Source organism: Myotis davidii, unplaced genomic scaffold (assembly GCF_000327345.1).
Source record: "Myotis davidii unplaced genomic scaffold, ASM32734v1 scaffold826, whole genome shotgun sequence".
Taxonomy (NCBI): Eukaryota; Metazoa; Chordata; class Mammalia; order Chiroptera; family Vespertilionidae; genus Myotis; species Myotis davidii.
In genome coordinates this window covers 628,758-629,686 of record NW_006297142.1, presented here as the reverse complement: position 1 = coordinate 629,686, position 929 = coordinate 628,758, and the positions used below count along the sequence as shown (strand labels likewise).

General features: G+C 68.0%; 1 protein-coding gene across 1 annotated transcript in view; it reads left to right on the top strand.

The window, feature by feature from the left end:
• Positions 1-929, top strand: part of FADS3 (fatty acid desaturase 3) — a 4,929-nt gene that overhangs the window by 3,337 nt on the left and 663 nt on the right. The window contains 2 exon segments of the mRNA XM_006779368.2: positions 1-28; positions 194-319. The exon segment at positions 1-28 is cut by the window's left edge and continues 29 nt beyond it. Of these exon segments, the coding sequence (XP_006779431.1) occupies positions 1-28; positions 194-319 (154 nt within the window).

The following is a 929-nucleotide window of genomic DNA, read 5'->3' as shown; positions in this document are numbered from 1 at the left end:
GGCACCTCAACTTCCAGATCGAGCACCAGTGAGCGTGGCCCAGGGCCCCACGGGGTGGGCACGGGTCTTCCCACGGGCGGTCTGGGCTCCCTGGGGCCTGGGAGGGTGGTGAGCAGGGCCTGGGGTGGGGGGTGGGGTCCCTCTGGCACCCCCCACCTCAGGTGCCAGCACATGCCCTCCCCCGCCCCCCCAGCCTCTTCCCCACGATGCCCAGGCACAACTACCACAGGATCGCACCGCTGGTCAAGGCGCTGTGTGCCAAGCACGGCCTCACGTACGAGGTGAAGCCCTTCCTCACCGCCCTCGTGGACATTGTCAGGTAGGGGCTCCTGGTGGCTCCCGGGGGCCCTGTCCGCCTGGTCCCCACAGCCCCTCTCTGAGCCCCCCACGCCCTCCGGGAGCTGCCCTGTGAGGCCTTTCCCATCAGCCTTTCCGTCCTCAGCCTGCGGCCTCCCTCCCCAGCCTTCACTCGCGGGCCCCCTGCCCCGGGCCCACGCCCTGTCCGAGGCTCCAGACCCCTGGCTTCGAGGCCTGACATCCCAGCAGGGGACCCAGAAAGCGAGCGCCTAAAATAAGTAGATTACAGAAAACGTGAGGAAGGGAGTGGTGCTGTGGCAACTAAACCGAGGCTACAAAACCCATGGATGGAGGCAGGACAGGGGCGGGGTGCCAGGCAGGGGCGACAGGGGCAGGTGGCTGGCATCGAGGTGACAAGTGAGCAGACAGGCCGGAGGGGCGAGGGCGGGCCATGGAGACGTCGGGGAGGAATATTCTGGGCAGGGAACAGCAATGCAAAAGCCCGGGGCAGGCGCTGGTGTGTGGGAGCCGCGGAGCGGGGGCCGGGGGAGGGACACGCAGGAAGTGGGTTCTGGGAAGATGTTCTGGCTGCGAGGATGCGCGGAAGGGGCGAGAGGGGAAGCAGACAGGCA